Below are 22,051 nucleotides of genomic sequence, written 5' to 3' on the forward strand. Positions count from 1 at the left end.
AGGGGAAGCTGTGAGGGCAGCTGAGGGCACCGGGTGTGTTCAGGCTGGAGGAGGCTGAGGGCAGAGCTCACTGCAGCCACAACTTCCTCGTGAGGGGAGGAGGAGCGGCAGGGTTGATCTCTGCTCAGGGACAGTGACAGGAGCCAGGGCACGGCCTGAAGCTGAGTCAGGCAGGTTTAGGCTGGGTATCAGGAGAAACCTTCACCCAGAGGGTGGCTGGGCACTGAGCAGCTCCCCAGGGCAGCGGTTACAGCATCAGCCTGGCACGAGGCGTGACTCCTGGGGTCCCGAGGAGCTGCACTGACGGCGCTCTCGGGTCCCTCCAACTCGGAACACTCTGTGACTGCGCCCGCAGCATCCCCGCCCTCAGCGAGCCCGCCCGCCGCGCCAGCCCCGTGCCGCGCATGCGCCGCGCCGCCCGGCGGGGCAGAGGCCGAGGGTGAGGGGTCGGCCCCGCCCCGGCAGCGCCATGGCGGGTCAGGGCAGCGGCGCCGTGCCCGGGGATGGCGCCGGCCCGCCCGCCCCGGAGCGGGTGCTCTTCCCGCCCACCTTCAGCGTGTCCGAGATCAAGAACAAGCAGCGTCGGCACTTCATGTTCCTTCGCTGGAAGCAGCAGCAGAGGAAGGTGGGGCGGGCTGTTGCGGGGGGGCGGGGGAGGCCCGGGTCTGGCGGGTCTGGCTAACGGAGCGCTGTTCTCTGCCCGCAGGAGAAGTTGGCCCTCAAGAAGAAGCGGAGGAAGGAGCGGGAGGCTCTCGGAGACAAAGTAAGGGTTCCGGCCGCAGGAGCCGCTGTGGCGGTGGCCGCTCCTTCCCCGCCGCTGCTCGCCGGGGCGAGGGTCCGGCAGCCTGCCCGGGGCTGCGGCTCCTCCGCTGCGTGAGCCAAGGGTTTCTCCACAGACTGCGGGGAAGCGGAGCAGTGCATACAGTGAGGGTGACAAAACACTGCGACAGCATGTGGAGTGGATGCCCTGTCCCTGGAAACGTTCAAGGCCAGGTTGTAGGGGCTGAGAGCAGCCTGGTCTGGTCAGAGATGTCCCTGCTCACTGCACCGGAATAGATGGCCTTTAAAGGTCCCTTCCAGCCAAACCATTCTATGATTGTATGCTCTCTGGCTCACTGGCTGTGGTAGCCTTCAGAGATATTGTCTAGCAGAGGTGTCAAACAGCAGACTTCAGAAACCTTGTTGCCCCTGTGTTAAATGATGCTATAAGCAGGCAGGACGAGTTTTAAACTTAATGACATAAAACCACTCCTGAAGAGTTGTTTCTGATGTGATTGCTGGGGCATTTATGTTGATATTATTAGGAATTATACTCCAATATTAATTTTCACGTAGATTAAAACAATCAGAGCTGACCAAACCATGCCCAGGCCAGTTATCTACTGGATTCCAAGCTTAGCCATGAACAAAGGTTTTGCTTCCTTCCCTGGACTGATTGAAGATAGTTATATGTGAGTTCCTGTATCACAGTAGTCTCACAAGAGTAGGGTAGGCTATTAGTCATTCAATTCTAGATATCAAGGTTAAAATGTGTTGCAGTTACAAGCAGAATCATTTTCTTCCGAAGAAGAAATAAAAATAGAAAGAAAGTTCCCCTTTTTTTTTTTGTTTTGTTTTGAAAAGTGACATTGTTCCAGTAGTGTTTCTCTCCATCTGATGCTCTCTGGTGTCCCAGGACCTGTGCATATTTTAATCAAAGTTATGTAACTTTTTTTTTTTTTAAGTGGCATCAAATGAATAATACTTGCCGTTCTGTGTAGAAATACAAACTATATTGTGGTAGTATGAATGTGGTATATGCAATACATTTTATAATGACATCAATATATAATGTTAATAAACTTTATGTATTGTAGGCACCTCCAAAAGCCATACCAAAGACTATTGAAAATCAGCGAGTGTATGATGAAACCACTGTAGATCCCAATGATGAAGAGGTAACTGCATGTGCTAATAAGTTAATAATTTTTTTCTAACAAGGGACAGAAACTGATTGATGAAGCTGAATACTTTCCTGTTAATCTGTTGATGAATTATTTTTTACAAATGATGGGTTTACTAAGAGGTGATGTCATTCTTTCATTATCTTTATTAAATAATTGCTTTTTGCAACACTGATACTGGTAGTAAAAGCTGCCCATGTTCATCACTCTAGATTCTTAAAAACACGAAAACCACACGCCTTCAGGTGAATAATTACAGAACAGAGCTTGTGAATTAAAATTTATATCAGATTGAACACTTGTTCCTCCGATATTTCGTACATGGTGGATTTAACAAAACTTCTGTTCTTCTAGGTTGCTTTTGATGAAGCAACTGATGAATTTGCACCATACTTCAATAGGCAGACTGTTCCCAAAATTCTTATTACCACATCAGACCGACCTCGTGGGGTATGTATGTTTTACTTGGAAACCAAATAGTTATAAGATACCAGGGTTTTCATCCTGTGATTGTTACATTCAAACTGAAAATAATAGCATTCACATGGATTTTTCTGTCATTTTATTTAGTGCCCAACAATATCTTTGTATGTGTATGTAATCTGTTGGTTTCTCTAGCACTGAGTTTCCTGCATAAAAAAAACCCAAACCTTGTGCACGTGTTCTTGTATTGAAATCATCAGCACTGCCCGACTAAAAATTACTGACATTTTTGAAAACCATAAAAGAAATTGCCTTAAAGTACACCTCAAGCAGTTTATCTGAAAACTCAGACATGAGTACATGAAGAAACAGTTATGTTGTATTTTGAGATGCTGTGAACTTTTTGTAAACCAGAGTGCTTTATAAATAATGAGTGTTGAGAGTATGCTTTTTGCATTTTCCTGTTTTTCTGTGATGGAGGAAGGGGAAAAAAAGAGTCCTTAAAAAACTCTGTTGTGCTGCAGTCTTTATTGCAAATAAGTGGTTTTGCACTAACTGAATGAAGTAATTTAATAAAGTAATTTAATAGCTTATCTTCAAATCTTTATGAAGATACTGGAATTAATATATGCTCAGGGAGTGTAGTTGGAATGACCAACCCTCTGTTCTCCTAACAACTGAATTCAGTGCTGAGTTCCTCTGTTCTCCTAACAACTGAATTCAGTGCTGAGTTCTGCACGCTGCAATTTAACTCCCCTGTTTTGCAGAGAACAGTGAGATTCTGTGAGCAGCTGGCTACTGTTATACCCAACTCACATGTCTACTATCGAAGAGGACTGGCTTTAAAAAGAATCATTCCTCAGTGTATTGCAAGGGACTTCACAGATTTAATTGTCATTAATGAAGATCGCAAAATACCAAGTATCCTTTTGTGTATTTATCAGGGAAAAAAACCAATTCTGTTGTGTGCATCAGAGATCTACTTTATTCTGTTTTCTTTCTCTTCACAGTGCAAATTACAGAGCTAAAAATCACTGTGCCAACCTGAGTGTCTGACGACTAATGGAACTTGGAATTATTGAAGAAAGTGTGCAGATATGTTGGCACTTTTTTGTTATTTGTAATGCATGGATAAGCGCTGTTGTTATTCCAGTAAATTTAAGAGTTTGATTAATTAACAAGTTTTTCTGACAAGGAAGATCTATTTTTTTTTTTCTGGCTAGATAAAATATTACAAATTTGCTAGATGAGAAAGCAATAGAGGATAACCCTTGTTAGCATGTAGTGGACATCCTTCAGAGAGCTAGTTAACTACTTTGGGAATGTGTGTTTGAACATACAACAAAACCTTGGGCATAGATTATGATCTAAACCTCTAATGTAATACTGCATTTTGCATTGAATGTTCCTCTGTAAATTATATACTCGATTTTAACAGCCTTTTCTTTAACCTGGTGCACAGATGGTCTTGTTTTAAGTCACCTGCCTGATGGTCCAACTGCCCATTTTAGAATGAGTAGTGTGCGTTTGCGTAAAGAAATAAAGGTGAGACTCAAAAACATTTGAAAAATGTATTATCTGTTGGTTAATGATAAATACATCCAGCCTGCTTCAACTGTCAAAACTTCATTTTGATATGATTCAGCTTGACCTTGTAAATGTGTTTTTTTTGGTAAGCTAACAGAAGGCTAAGGACTAGTATATTCTACTTCATAAGCAGCATATTTCCATTTTCAAGCTTATTTCCTGTATTTCTTTAGCTGCCAAGTATTTTATAATCTGACAAGTATTTTTAAAATCATGTCATTAAATGGGAGATGATCTACAACAGTAAGAAGTACCCAATGTCTGGCATACACACAGTAGGGTATATAAAATCAACAGTGTAAAAGGTTTCATTAGATGTAGTTTGTCTTGAATAAAACCTAGTTCTTGTTCCTATAGCCCTGTCACCTCTTCTTAGTATTGCTTACTTAGCCCTAAGTAATTTGCAGTAAAATGGGTTTTCTTCTTTGAAGTAAGTAATCTTTTATTAGTTTTTATTAAAGAAGAAGCCCATATGCACTCATATATCCCTAGCTGGTATGAGTACAGAGGAAGGTATGATATGTCTATGATAGGTATGTATGTATATATATATATATGATAGGTTATGTATGATATGATACGTCTATGATTGGTAAAGTGTATTACCTGCTACAGCAGGTTCTGCCAAGAGTAAAAAATGGTGCAGGAGAAAACGTAAAATTATTTGTGCTTTTTCATTGAATTTATATTGTTGAACCACAGATCCTAATGTTACTAGCTGCTCCTTTACTTGTTTATGAACTTAGGTTGTGTTTGAAAAGAATGATAGGGCATGTTTTTGGCCCCATCTTCCTATTTCAAACACTTCTTTGGCAATACATTAACATCTTTTTGCATTCAATCTGTTCTTTGCATTCTTATTACTTCAATTTCAGCGAAAAGGGAAGGAGCCCACGGAACACGTCCCTGAAGTGATCCTGAATAATTTCACAACGCGGCTCGGCCATTCCATCGGCCGCATGTTTGCTGCTCTCTTCCCACACGATCCTCAGTTCATTGGAAGACAAGTAGCCACATTTCACAACCAGAGAGACTACATCTTCTTCAGATTCCACAGGTGACATTTTCCACAATATTCATTTACCAGTGAGAGAGAATACTCTTGTAACTGAATTCCTACTTTTAATTATTTTCTTCCCCAAGATATATCTTCAAAAGTGAAAAGAAAGTGGGAATTCAAGAACTTGGGCCACGTTTTACATTGAAGCTGAGGTCACTTCAAAAAGGAACCTTTGATTCCAAATATGGAGAATATGAGTGGATTCATAAGGTATATCTTAGTAATGATAATAGTCCTGCCTGGGGAGGCTAAATCTGACATGAAATGTAACCAAATATCTTACCCTAGGAAAGTGGCATAAATGCAGTTCTCAGTGTGGAAATATTTAACTTAAGTATTTAGAAGTATATTTTGAGAATCATGCAATGCAGAAACATCTGGCTGTATTTCAAGTAAAAAATAAAAATAGCAAGGACAATGAATGTCAATATACCATAACTACTTACTTGCAACTCTACAATAACTGCATTTCACTGTTTGCCCTGCTATAAAATGGAGTGGTCATCCTTGTTTGTGTTTCATCCTGTTGCAAGACCTTGCTGGTAAATAACTTTCCTTTTAAATTTCAGCGTCGAGAAATGGACACAAGCAGAAGAAGATTCCACTTGTAAGTGAAATCTGCCAATTGCTGGTGACCAAGAATACAGCAGCTGCTTTTAGCTATGGATGATCTTGGACTACTAATGATGATACTGAACAGTATCTGTCTGCAGAAAGACAAACAGCAAATATTAAAAATTCCTACAGCAGCTGATCAAGTACAATGTGCCTCTCTTCCTATTTGTAGCCAACGTGACAAGGACAGTGACTTTTTCCAGTTTAGCAGGAAAAACTATGACCATGTTTTAGCAACTTATCATTTAGCAATCACTAAGGATTTGCCAGAAGTGCTGCTGTGGTCTAGAAACAGATTATGCTTCACAACATCAAAGACGGCAAATATGTTGGTTAAAGAAATTTTCAAAATAAAGTATTTCTAGTTTTACAGTTCCATTTTATTTTTTCTGTTAACCCACACATCTTCAGTTCATCAGGTAAGAGATAAATATTTGAAACTTATTCCTAACTTACGGTATGCTGTTCCCTGACAGTATGGGGATAGTTTTCCAAAAAGGTTCTCCTATCCAGAGAACATGGAGAAGGCAGGATGCAGTCCATGAAATCCATGGTATTTTATTTCATTAGCATTTTGCATAAAATAGGCATGTTGCTAAAGTTACAAGAACAATATGCAAACTCCTACAGGCATCTCTTCTGTAAGTATCACATTGACAAGAGGTCTGTGTACCCAAAGAAGTTGAAGGGATGGGGAAAGAATTCATAAAACCCCCTTACAGGATGTTCATAAAGCTATCATCTAAAAATGCTGCTCAGTGACTGGGTGAGGTCTCTGAGCAGGGTTTTCCCCATTAAAATTTTAAAAATGTTTGTTCAGCCTCAGAGCAACACTTGAGTTTGTATTACTTGCACATAAACTACTGTTTTGCCTTAAGTTGGCACATTCACTGGCAGCTAAAAGGTCAAGTTTTCTTTGAACTACTTTCTCTTCATATACAGCTGTAAGTGCTTTATCATATTTACCTAATAAATAAGAAGGCAAATAGAGTAAGTTATCTCCTGGAGTAGAATTACTTATTAATTTACTCTGCCTTAATGTAATGTCTATGATATGGCACAGCTGTATAGCTGAATTATAAACAGTCCCAATTTTTTTTCTGTTCTATTTCTGTTATGCTTCTAAGTATGGTACTGCTGGAGCCTTATTGTTCTGAAGGATTCTTAACCCTAGGCAGACTTGCAGCAGCAGAGAATATTAACACTCCTCTCTGCTCTCCAGAGTGATGCACTGATTGAGGTGCAACCACACTCAGAAGTTAGTAAAATTCTTAAAAGTAATTTCAAGACCAGACTAAGTCAAGACACTTTTATTTTTTGCTTGGTGTATAAAACTGATTCCCGTATGAAACAGAAATACATAACTAGCATACAGTTCATCTGGAGAGGTAGATGGTAAGAAGTTTGACGACAGTAGCACTTTAAGAGTTAGATTTGGCACATTAAAGCTAAGCTTTTTCCAGACTTCAAACCAGGCCACTCCTCGAGGCACTCTGCCCATACACACATCAGCAGGTAGGAAAAGATGCTAAAAGATCTGAAAAACAAAACCAAAATCTAGTTAGAAAGGTATCACTACTAAATGAGGCAAATCAAAGAATACTTATGTTTCAGAGGATGCCATGAACAGCTATTTAGGAAAAGATATACTCTTTTTCCCCAGCTGTTTATTTTTGAAACTAATAAAACTTTAAGTCATGCCTGAAGATGCAATAAGATAATCAAAGCTATTCTAAAAACTGAAGCTTAGTGTCTCCTTGGAACCAAACTTCCAAGTGGAAGGATAGAAGAAGCCGTTTCCGTCACTTTGTGCTCACCAAAACGCCAGCTTTCTATTCTGCCTTTGAAAAGCAAGGAATTTGTTGTGTAACTTAACAAATTACACTTCCTCTTCAGTGAGGTGGTGCTGACACGAACACTACTGGTTCACCAAAACACAAGGAATCACCTTTTTTAAGGAAGTGCCTGCAACAGATGCTGCAAAGTGAAGGAGTTTCACATATAGGTAGAGTAACTAAAACATTCTTAGTTCCATTCCAAAGGCTGTAACAGAAAGAAAATATTAAGCCTTCTATGTCCTGTGTATGCAGGTGTGATGTGAGACAGAGGAAACATTGTTTCCCTTCATCCACACCCAGGAATCCAGGAATTTCTTAACCTTGGCAAACCCCGGTGGGAAATTGTGTGTGTCACAGATTAAGTACAGTTTATTTGCCTTTGTATAAATTATCAGTCTATAATGCTTAGAGATGATCTGATTTCTTCCTTGGATTAGTGCTTACAGCTGAAGCTACACTTGTGTAGCACCCAAGAGTATTTTTTAAATAATAGTAATTGGCAAAAATTCACAATAGAAGTAACTTTAAAAGCTACAAGAACTCTGAAGCACATTTCAATTATACTGTTGTAATCCTCTGCTCAAAACAATGTGGGAAGTGGTTTTGCTTGTTAAATGGTTAAGTATCAACTTCTGTACTGTTACTACTCTGGTCTTTAAACATGGTTATACTGCTAGCACACACATCTGGAACTTTTCTACTGTCTGCTTGAGGGGAGAATAATTTTAACAATTCAATCTGACTGTGGACACCTTTCAATAAAGCTGCCTAACAGCACAATTTAAATCTAGGAAACTACAATTCTTTGGATGATAGAAGTCAGCTACATAAACAGAATTTTTCAAGGTTAAAACTCGCTATGAGATTTGTAAGGATTATGAACTACAGTTAACTGTGTAGCAGGTGCTTTGAAATAACATCTGTGCTCTCATCTCCAACAGATTTAAGTCAAGGGGCAACAGGAAAAGGCAACATGGCAACATCATCATGCATGCATTTACTGTGGTCAAAATAACCAAGTTATTGTGACTGAATTTTGGTGAAACTATTGCGGATCTAAAACTCACCTTTCTAAAGAGCTTAGCCTAAAATCTAGTCACCAAAATGGCAGATGAGTGATAGCAGTAGTGCTAATGAATCTATAAAAGTTCTGGAATGAAAATCCAAATGAGTATTCCACTGTTTCTAGTTATTTAAACTGCTACTCCTGTAGTAGCTTACTTGAGTGGTGTATGGGCTTTTAAATGTAAATACTTCTTAAAAAGTATATACGTTTTTCTTTTGGCAGAGAGGGCATCTCCCCCCGACAGTGGTCAGTGCTCTTCTTGGGGATCACCACCACTAATCTGTTTTTGGAATTGTTCTTTAAAAGTTTAAGAACTGAAATCTGTTTTATCTGCCAAAATCAGGATTCACCACATATGCTGTCAGGTGATTAATTCTATGTGAGAAAAGGGAAGTAATACCCTTACAGAGAGCACAGCACAATTATTGTTCATCTGTGTTAGTCCAAATAGCAGCTCAGTAGTAGCTGGTCCCACCATTTTGCTATAGCAACACAAACTGGTGGAATCTCTGCAACAGCAAAGTGCTGCTCATAATGCCTACGGCCAGCAAGTGTCCAGTACAGAGCTATGACCAGAAAAGGGAAGAAGGGACCAGAAATGGGATCTAGACCAACACCACCTGCACAAGTCAGATACTTGTTACTGAATGCCTTTCATAGAGCCTGTCTCATTTAAATGACAAAAGAGTTTATGAATTGTAATTCAAGAACTTACCATTGAAAGATACCGAAGTTGTTGACATAATTACAAAAATGAACAAACTTTCTGGGGTCTGAATGGATTTGTACTTGATGATACTCCCGTCAGTAGGGGATCATGTTGTGCATTCTGCAGGCAGAATTGCTTCAAGTCAGCTGCAGCCTGAGAAACCTAATTATAACAAAAGCTGGTATTAGAATTCACTGAACACTCTTTACCGAGGATGTGGTTTTTATGTTGAAAAGTATAAAGAATACTACTAAATTATTCTGCAATACAGTTTATGTAGATTTTATGCAATAATTTCATTGTAGTTTTTTTGTTTCTTAAATACATAAGATGAACAATATAAGAATGAGAAGTGATTTGGAAGTTTTCGTTTTCTTGTTAAACTTTTAAGTATGAAGGGTGACACATGAGCAAGATCTTGGAGATTATTTTATTAAATATATGAAGATCCTTTTTCTAGCATAAACAATTAAAAAATACTGTCTTATGGTTTAACATGTTCTACTCGACTGAACTCATATTTCAGGCTCCCTTGGAAAGCCATCCTTATGATATGACAATGGGGTTCTGAGCACCCTTATAAAGACAATGGGGGTTTTGGCATGCTGTACCTTCCTAAAAACTGAACAGTGAAAAATTCTTTGTCTTGCTTTTTTTTGCCGTAACCCTGAACTCATAAAATAGAACGATCGAAGTTTCAAAAAGTTGCATCTTCCACTGACACTCAGCGTCTGCAGTTTGCCCGGTTTCTCCGCCGTGCCAGGCGCGGTCTCGCCCCGGCGCGGCACAAGTTCAACGCACTTCGTGTGCCTGGCAGCGACATCTCCATCTTGCCGTGCCGGGGCCAGCCCAGCCTTTTGAGGCGGCCTCTCGGCAGAGCCCGAAGGAAGGGCGCTCCCGGCCCCGAGGGCACGAACGGGCGGCGCGGGCCGCGTCCATCGCTCCGGGGAGCGCTTCGGCCGGGGAGCGGCCCCCGGCCCGAGGGGCGGCGGGGAGCGAGCGGCCGAGCCCGGGCAGGCGTGGCTGTGGAGCGGCCGCGCTGCCGGTCCGGGCTCGCCTCGGCGGGGGAACCCCGACGGAGCCCCGGCAGAAGCGCGGAGAAGCCGGGGCGCCGCCGCCCAGCCGGGTCCGCGGGGCGGGGCAGGTGGGAACCGGCGGCCCCGGCCCGGCCCGGGCGCGGCCCCGGCCCGGGGCGGTGAAATGGCGGCGCGTCCGCCCCGTCCCGTCCCGTCCCGTCCCGTCCCGTCGCGGCTCCGCGCTCACCTTCACGCGGGTCACGCTCGCCTCCAGGCGCAGCTGCTGCACCACCTTCTTCATGGCCGCCACGTTGGAGGAGCCCGACATGGCGGGGTCGGCGGCGGGCTCGGCTCGGCTCTCCCGGCACAACTTCCCGGCGCGGCCACAACTCCGGGCCGCGGCGCCTGCGCAGGGGGCCCGGGCGGGGCCGGCCGTGTGCCCGGGACGGGACCCGCCCGCCGCGCAGAAACTGCCCCCGCCCCCGGGCGCTGATGCTGGGGACTCGAACACCGAGGTGGCGAATCTTAGTGATAATAGCCTCTGGGTTCCAAGGTTGGAGGTTATTTTGCGATGCAATGAATGAAGTTCCTCACTGAGTTCGTGCTGGCAGTTTGAGTGCTGACTGTAGCCTGGAGGATCAGTTTGCTAGTCCTGGTTCACTGCAGAAAGTGCCCGGGAGCGGCAGTGAAGTGCGGCATGGGGTGACACCAGGCGCTGCGAGGTGCAGCATCTCCCCTGTACGAGGGAGCCGTGGCAGAGCCCGTGCTGTGCCTGCCTCCGGCGGGCAGTGACGGCGCCGTCGTGGGGTGCCACGCTCGGGAGCTTGCAGGGAAAGACACGGGCCCTGTTAAGTAGGTATTTCCCACTGGCATGAGGAAATCTTAATTCCACAGCGCCAGAGTGAGACTTGGAAGGTCTGGTCACTGTACTCAAGAGCAGGTGAATTAGAAGTAGCTGGGATACAAGGAGGAGAGGATTAGAGAGATCTATCGAGTAGCCTGTCAGTTCCCAGGAACAGGGGTATGATGATCTGAGCTCTGTCAGTCCAGAGGAAGAGCTGATGCTTGTTTCTCAAGGGGATATGTTACAGCCCATGAACCAGCAGCATTTCCTCTTTCTTCTTGAGCAGTGAAAGGCTGTGCACAACACCATGTACTGGGTGTGCTCTCAGGTAGCTGTTTAAAGGACCTAGTGAAAGAATACCCTGGTTCCCAGCCCTAGGCTCAAACCTGGCACAGGGAGTTGCATTTTTAATCTGTCATAATTTTGTAAGTTTTTTTTATACTCCTAAACACTTTGCTCACAAAATCTAGTATCTAGTGTGGCGAGAAGTTGTAGAAAAATCAGATAATGTAAAGATGTGTATTGAAACAGAGCTTTTACATGCACCTTGTCTACATCTGTGCAAAACCTGTCAATTCAGCTAAAACTGTGGGGAATAGACATTTTAATTAATTTAATTGAGTCTCGTATTACCTACTTAAGACAATATACAGTGTAGCTGAAAAGACTGACAGCAGTCAGGTATGAGCACATAGGGCAGAATGTATTCATTCTCACAGCTACTTTTGTTGAAAGGCTGAGCAAAACCAGAGAAAATAAGTGCATATACCCATTTTGTTTGCTGTTCTAGTCTGCAGCAGAGGTGTAGAATACATGTCTAAAGTGGTAACCTCATTTCAGGTCATGGACATCTGCCACTGCCCTATATTTTCTAGTGTAAGTTTATTTCACTGAGGCATCAAATTAAATTAGGATCCTCACTGATTTCAGTGGGTTTATATCTGCCTGGGTATTGTTGCTTGCTAATGACTCTTAGATAATTGCTAATTAATTCTTCTATGGGTACTATGCAATGCTGCAGTACATTAGCATTAACAATAACTAGTACCTGGCCAGTGAATCACTGTCTTAAAAAAAAAAAAAACAACAAACCTCTTTTATTATAATCCAGGAGAGGGAATAGCAGCCTTGCTGATATTCCTGTGGCTTGGAAGCTGTTGATAACTGTGTTGTTCAGTCAGCTTGACAATCCTAGTGCTGCCTGAGTCAGCTTTCCAAAGGATTCCTAGGTCAAAGTACAGGCCACTTCCATTAGCTGTGAAATTAGAGGAAGATGTTAAGGGTGTAATTGTCTACGGCCCTGAGCTCTTGTTCCCATTAACTTGATTTCTTAGCCTCTGTGAGATTTTTTTTCATTCCTCATTCCTCACCATAGAAGCCAAACTTTTATTATTTCTAGATGAGATGGTTGTAATGAACTCTAGTTTTAACTTTTAAAGGGACACCCTGAAGCAAGTGACTGGTATGTGACTGTTTTCTGCCAGCCAGTGGCAGCAAGTGACAGACTAATATTATTGTATTTTCCTAGCAGCTGCACTGGCAAATAATTTTTTAGATAAATTTCTGCCCTATATCTCAGGATCTGGATACCTAGATACTTTCCCCCCATTATACACTGTAGATGTGTCCACTCTGCAGACTTTGGTCTCCTCTGCCTCCTGCCTGTGCTCCAGAGCAGTTTTATGATCTTTTACTACATGCTTGAGGTGTGAACTGAAGGCCTGTAGGGCTGCTTGCAAGTGCAAACAAACCTTGACAGGGTAATGTTGAAGACCTGTTCAAATGGAAGGCCTGGCAGGTTCTTGTGTATACTGTTTGCTGAGAATGCCACGTGCTATCCCCCAATGCCTGTGCTTTGCCTGAGGATTGAGAGCTGCCTGGGCCAAAATCATCCTACCATTAAATCAGTGTGGGTGATTAACAGTCTGCATTTGTTCCCTGGTTTCTTATATGGCAGCATAGAACAATTGGTATTTGGTATGCCACTGGAACATTTGGATTTATTGTGCTGAGATAGATGCTTTTTATTCGGTAGTGATTTTTCTACTGGGCTCATTACCTAAATATATTACCTAAATATATTACCTAAATATATGTAGTACATTAAATGATGCAATTCATATTTGTGTCAGCATTCTCATTCTCAAATCATGGTAGAAATGTTCACACTACAGTGTTTGGTTTTTATTTGAAATACATTTGCATGCACACACCCAACTGTGAATTTGTGCTGGAGAAGACAAAAGCAAAGGAATGTGCCTGCTGCTTAAAGTGGACAGTGCTGAAGGCTCCTCTAGCCCTGGGTGCTTGAAGGGAATGTTCAAGAGTCCTGGTGCAGCCTCATGAAACTGTGTCACTTAAATGGAAGTGCATGACTGTAGCTTCCAGAGGTGTTGTTCTTCATCTGCAGATGAGCAACAGCATTCTGAAGAAGTAAATTTCATATTTTGTCTGCTTCCATATTCTCCCTTTGCATGAGGCTGGTACAATGTGAATCTTGCTGGTTAATGTTAGGACAGCCCTTACAGTGCAGTGTTCTCAGTGCCACACCAAGACTGGCTGTAACTGGGTTCAGTTCTAGGACACAGTTCTCAGTTTTGGTCATTCTGTCTGTGCAAGCCAGCACGTACAGACCATTATCTTCCCCCTCCTACTAACTAGCCATCATTATTTGATCTTACAGATGTATTAATGTATGACAACATTCTAGGGTGTCTCCTCACATCACATTAAGAGTGCTGCGGGAGAGGCTTGGAGAGTACCTGGGTGGAGTGCCAGTCACAGATAAATTCAGATTTTTAAAATGCATTGGGAAAAAACTAGCAGTGGTAAGTTTTTGTTTTTTTTTTTTGGTGCTCTTCTGTTTTATAATGTAAAGCAGAGATTTAATTCCTGCAGATGAGATAGTATCACATAAATTAGAGATAAATTTCATTTAAACATGCTGCAGCATAAGCTCTTGTCAGAGCATATCTGTTTCTCCAAGTACAAAGGCAAAGCTGGACAGTTGTATTAGAAATACCCTTTAAAGCAACAGGTGTAATTAGTTGCCATCCATTGAAAATATAATGGTTTTGATAAGTCCATGGATTAAATGTGATAAATCTGGTTGCATTAAAAAAACCCTAAACCCCTAAGTCCATTACTACCTGTACACAGTTGGGAATAATTAATTTGACAAATTTGCAGTGGAAGCTCAGTCAGAGTTCCTCTAATGGCTCCTGCTGTGACCTGCCCAAAAGCATTTAAGACATAATTCTCTGAATGAAAGCTTCTCTAGATGTTCTACTGTTTAGTCCAATAATACAGCCTGAGATGTAAGTAATAAAACCCCTACATGTGTGGATCATAACTGGTCCTCACACCAATTCTACATATTTATCTTACAAAGTATAGCTAAAGATTAAATAAACTTCAAAATTAGTCCAACTGAAGGTTTGTTCATGTAATACACAAAGATTTAAGTAATATATGTAAGTATAGAACACTTTTTCCAAGTCTCACTTCACCTCTTTCTCATGGATTTGGAAATTAAATACAAACAGGAAATTTGGTGCCATTCTTTATTTCATTTCCAGTTGAATTATCACTAAAATCACTCTCATAGAAGATTAGAATAAATGCTAAGTAATATGCAAAAACTAGGTGGAAAAACATTAAAAGAAACTTAAAAGACTGTGATACAATCTAAATTGGAAAGTAGGCATATGTTTTCAGTGAATTGAGGTCTTCTTAACTGGATGATAATAAGTAAGATGATTAATTTTCTTCTCCACATAGTTCAGAGGTAAATGGAGAAATTTTCCAGCCTTTATAATGTCAGAAAATGAATAAAGTATTTTATGTTAATAGAGAAATAAAGATACTGGTAACATACATGAAGATTTATAGAGACAAATGAAAGATTGTTTTTCTCTGAGGTATTTTCTTTGAGGTACTGTTGCTTGATGTTTAACTTTATAACAAAGTGTAAAGCAATAAACCAACTGCTTTATTTGTTGTTTAGGGTCATGGTAACCTCATTGAATTACATCTCCATGATCAAATATTTGTTGAGTGTTCTCTCCCCTTAGTCTTCTGTTTCACAACTCTAACAATGTAAGCAGAACTAAGAGCTGTGCCCTGCTTGCAAGCAAGGGTCTTTTAAATGAAAAGATAAACATAAACTAAATTCACGTTCATTTGCTCTTCCTTTATTGCATATAACCTGTATGTTTAATTCAATATAATTATTTGAATGTAAGCTCAGATTTCTTTTCCTTACATTGGAGCACATCTTTCAAATATATATTGACTATTTTAGAGTTTGTTTTTAGGACAGCTGTTGAAATGTGAAAGTGTATGTCATAGAAATAATATGAAGGAAAACAATAAATACAAGAAGACATAGGATAATATTAAATTTTTTCCCATATACATTCAATATTTTGCAATACTGTGTTTGGTAAATAGAGAAAATTATGTGAGACTCAGCATTTCTGTCCAGATTCAGCTTGAAGCAACTTTTGATAAAGTTGAAAATTTTCTCTTCCTGTGACTGTTGGATCATGTCCTTTGAACCATAAGAGAAAGTGCAAAGGACAATAAAACATTCAGTACATGCATGTAATCTTGTGGATCTGAGTAAGATTTTGAAAATAGACAGTTTCAGAACTCTGTCAGAAAATACAAATGTAGTCTGAGATACTTTTACCCCATAAGGCCACTACAGATTATAGTGAGGGTTATAACAGAATGCAGTATGTAAAAATGACAATACAATTCATATGTCACATGCAACACTATTGATGAAAAAAGTACTGTATTTGTTACACTTCCATACTTTATCTTCTGAGGTGAAAGCAAAGCAGGAAACAGAAGTGGAACTGAAGTAATTTGCTCCTCCTTACTGCATGGCTTGCAAGGTACCATTTTCAGAAACTTTGCATTGGACATTTTCTTTGTCTTGTCTGATGGATAAACTCTGTAATTTCACTTCATCCTGAATTATACTTATTACCTGGAGTGGAATATTCTGAAAATGCTTATCCTTTGCCATCATCACCACAACAAAAACATCACGTTAGTGAAGAAGCTAATAGGTTTGGTTATGGATCAAGATTATCCAGCCTTTCCCAACAGAAACTTGAAAAAGGCAAACCATTTTTACAAAGTATACAAAGCAGGCATCAGGTAGAAAATCTGGAAGTGCCCAGTCCTGTGGAATGGGGTGAGAAAGAGCCTGTTCCAGTTTCACACACAAACAATAAGCAAGACAATAACAACAGTATTCGAAAGTTTGAAGAAAAAGGTAAGCTTTACCAGTGTAGTGAAGGAGGGTGATGAATGAGAAGAAAAATAAATCTTATAGTTAACATTTACAGTAAAATAATATCTCTGTTTCATATTATCAATTATTATGCAGATCAAAGTGGATCTGATGGACCTTTCCTCACACCAAGTCATTCAAATCCTGCAGACCAGGAGTCTGGAATGTGTGACCCTGTATTACAGACCTCTGAGCAGAATCATCTCAGCCAAAATCAAGAAGACTGCAATGCTCCTAAGTGGAATTACAAAGCCACAGGAACTGCTCTTACTCATGTAAACCACAGTGAAGAACAAGGCCAGGGTAACGAAAGACCCCAAAATCACACTAAATATAAAAAAGGTACACATGCTTATTATTGTCTTTTTTGCTAAAGCAAGAGTTCTAGAAAGGAAAGATAAATTTTAAGAAATCTGTAATTAAAGTTTAAACAGGAATAGCACTATCAGAACAATATTCCATTTTTTTTTAAATAATGATGATATCTTTCAAAGAGATGTGGTTTTACCTTGTGAATCCTTCATTATCACTCTATGCTGATATAAACACTTTACTATAGCTGATACATTGTCTAATCACCAGAATTAGTCAGATACAAATTCTAATAACAAAAATACCTTTTTTTTGCCTTGATTTCTTTCTTCTGTTATTCATAGAACATTTCCAAATCCTAGAGATAACACCACAATCAGCTGTGCTGATTCACTGAATTTCCAGAACAGGTTGGAAAGTCCAGTCATTGACAGTCAAACCAGCCTGATTTTTGCAAGTGTAATCTATGTATTTTTGTCATCACTATCCTGTCACAGAACTAGCAAACATGGAAAATAATGAGCATCAAAAAGATACCAAATTAAGAAGAGACAGGACACAGGATGCTGAAATTGTTAAAATAATGGAAGACCAAACTACAGATTATGTTCACAAAAAACAAAGGTTAGCAAATAATGCATCTTCTAAAATAATGGATAATACTAATTCACTAATACAAACTTACTTTATAGACTTCAAACAAACAAAAGAAAAGGAGGCAAAGAAAACATTTTGCTCAATGAACTTTCACTTGTTTTTTTATTTTATTTTAGCTTGCAATAAAACAAACCTAAAAAGACTAGAGCTGGTCTTGTTGAAAAACTGGATAATCATATATGTTTTTCAAGGTAACATTTCTACTTATCTTGAGCAATAAATATAGTCCTCCACCTAGAAACAGTCTAATTTTGTAAGACTGGTGACTCATTGTAAATATTAAAGATTTGAGAATAATTGAGAAAAGTTAATTCATGCACTGCTACTTAGCAGATTTTATAATGAATATAAAATATATTTCTAAACAACTAAAATCTGCAATTACAAGTTTTAGTTTAGAAATTGGCAGTTTTTGATTTCATAATTAGCAAACCAGGTGGCTGTTTAAAGGCCCTTAGTTCCTGGTCTTGCATGGGACTCAGTAACTTGGGGATTATGGGCATGGACAAGAGCCATTAGCATGAGTCTGTATGTTCTCTGTGAGGGAAGTGTTCAGTGTTCTCATTTTGTTTGCAGAGATCCAGCTCTTTGTAATTTAGTGGTCATGTGTCCTTGTAACAGAATAAAAACCCCTATCTGCAGAAATCAAATTCAGCCTTCTCGTTCACTCAGACCACTTTCAGGGCATGTGTCTAATGTAACTATTCAGGATTCATTGTGTCTTTTGACTCTATAGGCAGATGGAAACAAGCAAAATCATCTTACTTGTCCAAAAGAGTGTATTTCAGCTTCTAGTCCACCTTTTTTGGCATTTACTGTAAATCCAGCTCAAGTTCCTGTAATTCAGGCAGCAAGTGAGTACATGATTCCAAGAAATTGCAAGGAAGTGAACATTTAATCAAGACTGGAGTCAATGAAGACATAAATATCTACACTATACATGCATTAATTCCCAGTATTGTTACAAATTTTAATTTATGAATAGAAAATTTCAGGTATTTATGATTGCATGGGCTGTCCTAGAGCTTGGCAGGCTTCCAGCACTAGAAAAGCTAACTTGTCAAGTGGATGGAAGGGGAAAAGGAGGGAGATCAGATGAAATACTGCAGGCTTAAGTGAGAATGTAGCAAAGAAAGTCACAAGTGGTGTTGCTGAGGATGAGGATAATGAGAAGTTAAGTGTTAGACCTATTGTTGCAGACTAGTGGAAGTCGGAGATATTGTCCTGCCAGCTGGAGTTTAAGGCAAGATTTCTCTACAGTTTATATTGCAATGTATTTTAAGCAGGAAATAGTCCTTTGAAGGCTTTTTTGTCTTCATTGGCAAGAGTTTGCAATGTATGGAGTGAATATATTTCTTAATTTCTTGATTACATAGTTTTAGTGATATATTGTCTAAACATATAGAAAGATGTTTGTTTGCCTGTGTGTGTGAAAGCCTGGATGCATGCTGGGTTTCTCCCTTTTTCTAAAGCACCAGATATTCTGAAAAGTTAGATTAAAATGAAATCTGATTAAAATGAAATTGTTTCTACTGCTTGTTCTGACAGAGCTTTTGGCATAGTTTGCAATGAGTGCATTACAAAAGTCTTGACTGATCCTTTCTACTTAGGGTATTCAAATGCTTGCTAAATATAATTATAATATCTTTAGAAAACAAGATGGTTGAACAATTGCAACAAATGAAGGAAGACAGAAGGCACATGGAAAAAACTTGAGAAGAACTGAGCAAAAAAGCTAAAGGGCTACTGGAACAAAATAAGCTGAGGAGATACTATGGTACACTTTTAATTTATTCTGGAATTTGCAGTGATTGAGAAATTACACTGAAACCAATGTGAAAAGATTTGTCTCCTTGTCAGTGAGCTTAATTACAGAGAGAGCAGTTTGCTAACCAATAGCTCCAAGAAGACTCATTTTGTGTAATAGCATGCTAGAAAAATTCAAGGTTGCAGTGTTTCCTTCCACTTTTTTTTTTCATTTGTAGCCTATCTTATAAAGTTGAGGTTGTTCTGGCTTTCCTAAACTATTCAAGTTGTGTCTCATGTATGTGCAGTGCTCAGAGAGCTACTGCAGGATGCTTCTCTCTGAGGCCCAGGCCAGCTTGGCATATTCTAATCTGCCTTTAGGGTTTGTTGATAGGGCTTCAGGTAAATTGCAGCATAATAATGTTTATTCCTCCTATCCAATGTCATTCAGCTTATGACATAGAACTTCCAAACCTGTTGTGACAAGCTTGACAAACCTTGATTTTTAACAAGGTCAAATCTCATTGAAATTTCACACAAATTTTCTTAATAAAATTATTTTCAAGTTTATACTTAAAACTAACTTCCCTAAGTCACATCCCTGATACACAGAGATGAGATTTAATAATTTTGATGTTTTGAGAGCTTTCTCTTTGTGCTTAAATGTAGATAAATTATTACAAGTCTCAAATATTACTTATAGCTCGTTGAAAGGAGACAAGCTCATTCCTTCGGTTATTCTCTAAGGATATGGTTGCACTGCACTGTGCAGCATGGGGAATTTGTATTTAAAAAACCCCAAATTTGGGTATGTGAAGCAGTAACTCTGTAGTAGCATGGAGCTGCAATTCAAGCTAGAGATAAGCCCTAAATGGCACCTGCATTGCCTTAAATTATGTTATCCAGTTAGGTAAAATAAAGGTTATTTCACAACGATTCAAACAGCTTCTGCAGGTTCTGTAGAAAGCATCAGTACCTCTGAATTTTTTATCAGACCTGAAGAGTTTTGTAACCAAGGGCAGGTAGCAAGCATGTTTCTTTACAAGATATTAAAGAAAGAGCATTTTCTGCAGTAACAGCCAGCTGAGTCTGTGTTTAAAACCCTCCTAAGACTGCCATTCTGACAGCCACTCTGTTACCTGGCATAGAGTCATCCTCCAACAGCTGGCTATGTTCAGACACATTATTTTGAGGGGCATATCAGGGGTGGGGTGTTTTGGTCTCCCTTGCTAGGCACACAGAGATGCACCAGTCCCACAGAGGTTCTGTGGTGGCCAGCACCCTGAGAAGGGAGCCAGGGTTTCCTGAGCTCTTAGGCTGAGCACAGGGCTGCTCCCCAGACCTCCTGAGCGACGTGCAGCCAGGCAGGCATCAGCAGGGTGGGAAGGCAGGGGAAGTGGAAAGAGGCTGTTGGAGGATTGCTTCTGGGTGCTGAAGTAACACCCAGGGAGCAGATACACTAATGCTGCACTTAGAGGTTTGTTGTTGTTTCACACAGAATTACACAATCATCCGGATTGCTACAGTGCAGCATGAACTCCATCAACTGAGGAGGAAGCTAGATGATACAAAAATGAGACTCCTAATAGAAATTAAGGTACTGTGCCTTTTAATTAGAACAGTCAAAATGTGGCAATGTATTGAAAAAAACTAGGATGTCTCAATTATTAGATGATGTTGATATTTGCTAAACAGTTCTTGTTTTATGCTGTTAGTTTTAAGGTGTTAGGTGTTGTGACTTTAGCATTTGAGCTAAATTACTCCAGAACACAGGTTATCAAATAATTTGGAATGCATGGCATTCAAACAACTTAGATACTCAATGCACTATGATTGTGAGCCAAGGTTCACAATCCTATTCATACAATTCTCATTTCATTCAAAAGGTAATTGAAGAAATACATCTAAGCAGATGGCAGACTTCTTCATCTGCTTTATTCCATATCAGTGTTGCCTATGAATTTTTAGAAGGAAGAGGTAGTTTAGTATATGCCTTCACACTGGGCAGCTTTCAAGCTCTGAAAGCTAATAGGAGTGTTCTACATCACAGGGATTGCCCATACTCCTGTTTACTGGGTACTCCAGGGTGGTTGCAATTATTATGACTTCCATTGTCTAGCAAGGAGTGGAAAGAACAACTAATTTGCAGTTGTCTCACAAACATCAAGGCAAAGTACAGAACAAAGTAGTGCCAGAACATGTAAAATTTCAAAGATTAAAGATATATCCTGTATTCAGCCATCCTGTATAAAATTCAGTCTTAGTTATATAAACCTATATGCATGTCAGCTCCAAAAAAAGCTTCCTTAAATTGCCATTCCTTAAATGATGGGTTCTTTTGCAGATGAGAAAGCAGGCAGCATCTGATTTACGAGCACTGAGAGCAGAACTGACACAGAAGAAGATTCATTCTGCTTTAATTCTCCAGTCCAGAAAATCAGGAATTTAAGAAGATGACATGACTAATATCTGTGAAGTCTGCAGCAGCTCTCCAGTGTATATAGAAGAGAATTTCAAAGCATTTACTTGTATGTTCTTGAATTTACTTTGTAAAAACACATTAACTATATAAATGTTGTGGAATTTGTATACTATGCTACAGAGGTAATGTAGCTTGCTTCTTTTTAAATCTCACTTACTGTAAGATTAGTCAGCTACTTATACAGTTTAAGCTAGTAACATGTCTAAAACTAAGCTACTATTTTTAAGGTGCAAATTAGTTAATTGTGTAACATCCCAGTGCTATGCTGACGTTTTTTCTATTAACTACATATCTGCTAAGAAATAAACCTAAAATCTGTAACTGCCCGTTCTTATTTTTAGTCTCCCACACTCTATTTCTTAGAAATTATTAAAATAGTTTCTGTAGAACTGCAACAACAGTAATCCTTTATTTGACTATTTACTGGAGTTATGTTTTTGCCATT

At 39.9% G+C, this 22,051-nt stretch overlaps 3 protein-coding genes across 3 annotated transcripts; 2 read left to right on the top strand and 1 right to left on the bottom strand.

Moving 5' to 3' along the window:
* Positions 1-455: 455 nt before the first annotated feature.
* RPF1 (ribosome production factor 1 homolog) lies at positions 456-6,000 on the top strand. The gene is made up of 9 exons (XM_021526931.3): positions 456-625; positions 707-763; positions 1,857-1,937; positions 2,298-2,393; positions 3,134-3,287; positions 3,829-3,911; positions 4,829-5,010; positions 5,097-5,223; positions 5,583-6,000. The coding sequence occupies exons 1-9, from the start codon at positions 470-472 to the stop codon at positions 5,622-5,624; spliced, it is 978 nt and encodes a 325-aa protein (XP_021382606.2). The 5' UTR covers positions 456-469; the 3' UTR covers positions 5,625-6,000.
* A 922-nt stretch (positions 6,001-6,922) lies between these two features.
* On the bottom strand, positions 6,923-10,660 carry GNG5 (G protein subunit gamma 5). The gene is made up of 3 exons (XM_021526944.4): positions 10,505-10,660; positions 9,248-9,403; positions 6,923-7,165 (listed from the first exon to the last, which is right to left on the bottom strand). Exons 1-2 carry the CDS (start codon positions 10,583-10,585, stop codon positions 9,278-9,280), a joined length of 207 nt encoding a protein of 68 aa, XP_021382619.1. The 5' UTR covers positions 10,586-10,660; the 3' UTR covers positions 6,923-7,165; positions 9,248-9,277.
* Positions 10,584-21,706, top strand: SPATA1 (spermatogenesis associated 1). Its single transcript, XM_085586034.1, is given in 12 exon segments — positions 10,584-10,810; positions 13,785-13,929; positions 15,937-15,989; positions 16,072-16,391; positions 16,506-16,751; positions 17,219-17,345; positions 17,495-17,553; positions 18,113-18,232; positions 19,030-19,185; positions 19,364-19,382; positions 20,562-20,721; positions 21,469-21,706. Coding segments are annotated over 12 exon segments (1,737 nt in total). The 3' UTR covers positions 21,574-21,706.
* Positions 21,707-22,051: the final 345 nt, after the last annotated feature.

The sequence above is a fragment of the Lonchura striata genome, chromosome 8, assembly GCF_050655825.1.
Source record: "Lonchura striata isolate lonStrDom1 chromosome 8, ASM5065582v1, whole genome shotgun sequence".
Classification (NCBI taxonomy): domain Eukaryota; kingdom Metazoa; phylum Chordata; class Aves; order Passeriformes; family Estrildidae; genus Lonchura; species Lonchura striata.

Bases quoted from the DNA above. Each gene is read 5' to 3' on its own strand.
- RPF1 (XM_021526931.3), top strand. From the start codon at position 470: ATGGCGGGTCAGGGCAGCGGCGCCGTGCCCGGGGATGGCGCCGGCCCG. The intron at 1,938-2,297 runs GTAACTGCATGT...CTGTTCTTCTAG, and splicing joins TAGATCCCAATGATGAAGAG to GTTGCTTTTGATGAAGCAAC. The intron at 5,011-5,096 runs GTGACATTTTCC...TTCTTCCCCAAG, and splicing joins ATCTTCTTCAGATTCCACAG to ATATATCTTCAAAAGTGAAA.
- GNG5 (XM_021526944.4), bottom strand. From the start codon at position 10,585: ATGTCGGGCTCCTCCAACGTGGCGGCCATGAAGAAGGTGGTGCAGCAG. The intron at 9,404-10,504 runs GTGAGCGCGGAG...TGTTATAATTAG, and splicing joins CGAGCGTGACCCGCGTGAAG to GTTTCTCAGGCTGCAGCTGA.